The sequence below is a fragment of the Sphaeroforma arctica genome, assembly GCF_001186125.1.
Source record: "Sphaeroforma arctica JP610 unplaced genomic scaffold supercont1.812, whole genome shotgun sequence".
NCBI classification, from domain to species: domain Eukaryota; class Ichthyosporea; order Ichthyophonida; genus Sphaeroforma; species Sphaeroforma arctica.
This window is the reverse complement of record NW_014039746.1, coordinates 39,129-41,088: the sequence shown is the minus strand read 5'-3', so window position 1 is coordinate 41,088 and position 1,960 is coordinate 39,129. Positions and strand designations below refer to the sequence as shown.

The 1,960-nt window shown below is 48.1% G+C and overlaps 1 protein-coding gene across 1 annotated transcript in view; it reads left to right on the top strand.

Moving 5' to 3' along the window:
- Window positions 1-172: 172 nt before the first annotated feature.
- The window catches only part of SARC_08717 (hypothetical protein), a gene marked incomplete at both ends in the record, with an annotated part of 4,032 nt that continues 2,244 nt past the window's right edge, over window positions 173-1,960 (top strand). Inside the window, 4 exons of the mRNA XM_014297297.1 lie at window positions 173-207; window positions 937-1,115; window positions 1,403-1,550; window positions 1,716-1,947. Coding sequence (XP_014152772.1) covers window positions 173-207; window positions 937-1,115; window positions 1,403-1,550; window positions 1,716-1,947 — 594 coding nt within the window. The remainder of the gene's footprint in view (window positions 208-936; window positions 1,116-1,402; window positions 1,551-1,715; window positions 1,948-1,960) is intronic.

Here is a 1,960-nt window from a genome sequence, read left to right as displayed (position 1 = left end):
GTGGGTGTGTGTGTGTGTGTGTGTGCTAGATGCTGGAAGTATTTGGGGGGGTGTACTGACAGTCAAATATCCCCGCATACGAGCTCGTGGGAGTGTATCTTAGCTGTACTCATCGTATCTGTTGCCGCTGCAGATATCGAAGGCGTGGAAGTCCGAACTCAGCCATTCGGAGATGAAGACCTTCAAGAAGGGTGGCTACTATGTTAGGTAGGTATACGGCATTTCGCACGGATGTTGAATCCCCATGCGATGTACCTCTGTGCCGTCGAGCTGATATATCTGGTTTGCTATTAGAATGTGTTTGTGTATGAACAGTACATTCACTGTACTTGACATCGAATGGACAAGCAGGTACACACGTCTTACACTAGTCCATTTCTTGTGTGTTATTATCATTAACCTTGTTGTACTGTGAGAGCTTTGGCCCATAGCTTACTGTGAGAGTTTTGACAATGAGCCATATTGTACCGTGAGAGTTTGTACATAAGAGCCTTGTTGTACTGTGAGAGTTTTCGTTCATAGCCGGCGCGAGTGCTTTGACCCACAGCCTACTGTGAGAGTTTTGACATCGAGCCATATTGTACCGGGAGAGTTTGTACATAGAGCCTTGTTGTACTGTGAAAGGTTTGACCCAGTGGGATACTTCCGATACTGTTGCCGTGCCTTTACGCACCACGACTCATTCGGTGGGCAACGGTTCGGACGTTCTATCGATAGTCCAACGCTGTAATAGTCTCTGTGGCTCTGGCAAGATACATTAGTCCTAGCACCTTAAAAAGGGGAAAGGGACTTAGTGTCCGGACTAGTGCTGTGTGTGTCAGAGCTGGCTTCTTGAGACGCTAGTACTAAGGTGCGTCCTGCCAACCAAGCTTCCTAGATAACTTCATATGTCTGAACCCAAAACGCGTTAAAACGCATACCGCTGCACCGATACAGGGAGGTCCCCCACCAAGTCACGGGGTCTCGGCTGCATCTGGTGGTGCTCAATACCGTTATGTACAGCACCAAGCTCAGACCAGCGGTGCAAAGCGTTAAGGATCCCTACGGCCAGTTGGAATGGATGGACTCAGTACTACAGGGCATTCGAGAGTCCGGGGGCACCGCCTGGATTATTGGTATGCGATCTCGAGGGACATATCTTGCTGATAAGTGTGCAATGTGTACCGTTTTTATCATATAGGTACTTGTGACGTGCTGTGCGAAAGGATACAGTGCCGAGCTTATTATTAGTATACACATACACATACATGTACATGTACACATACACAAACACATTCACATACACACACACATGCACATACATTCACAAAGGATTGAGTCTCGCTCTCATCGTGAATATCTACCTACGTTTAAATGCAACACTATGTGTCGTATTCATCCCACATCCGACCGTGTGTACCAGGTCATATCCCACCTGGAAAGGACACCTTCGCGAGGAAACCGCAGTGGGTCGATCGCTATGTCCACAAGTACCTGCACATTGTTTCTGAGTATAGGTATGGTGGTTTCTGCTATGTCCACAAGTTCATGCGCATTGTTTCTGAGTACAAGTATGGCGGTGTCTGCTGATTCACAGCACTATCTGTGCGTTGCCGTGTGGTTGACCTGCCCTCTTTATACCACAATACTGCGTCCAATCCAAACTGGGTCCTTTTTATTTATATATTTATGTATTTTGGGTCCGTTTTTGCCCTATCTTGTGTATCGGCGGACAGGGACTTGATAACGGCTCAACTGTTCGGCCACACACACTCGGACGAGTTCCGCGCGTTCCCCGAGAGAGACTACAACACACACGAGAGTGCATCTGGCCCTCACAACAGACATCACATGCCGAAAGGACCGCCAAAAGTACCCATCTTGATTGGGGGTGCCGTGTCCCCACTGTTTGGAAACAACCCGTCGTACAGGGTCGTAGAGTACCACAGGAAAACTAGCGAGTTGAAGGTGAGTGAATTTA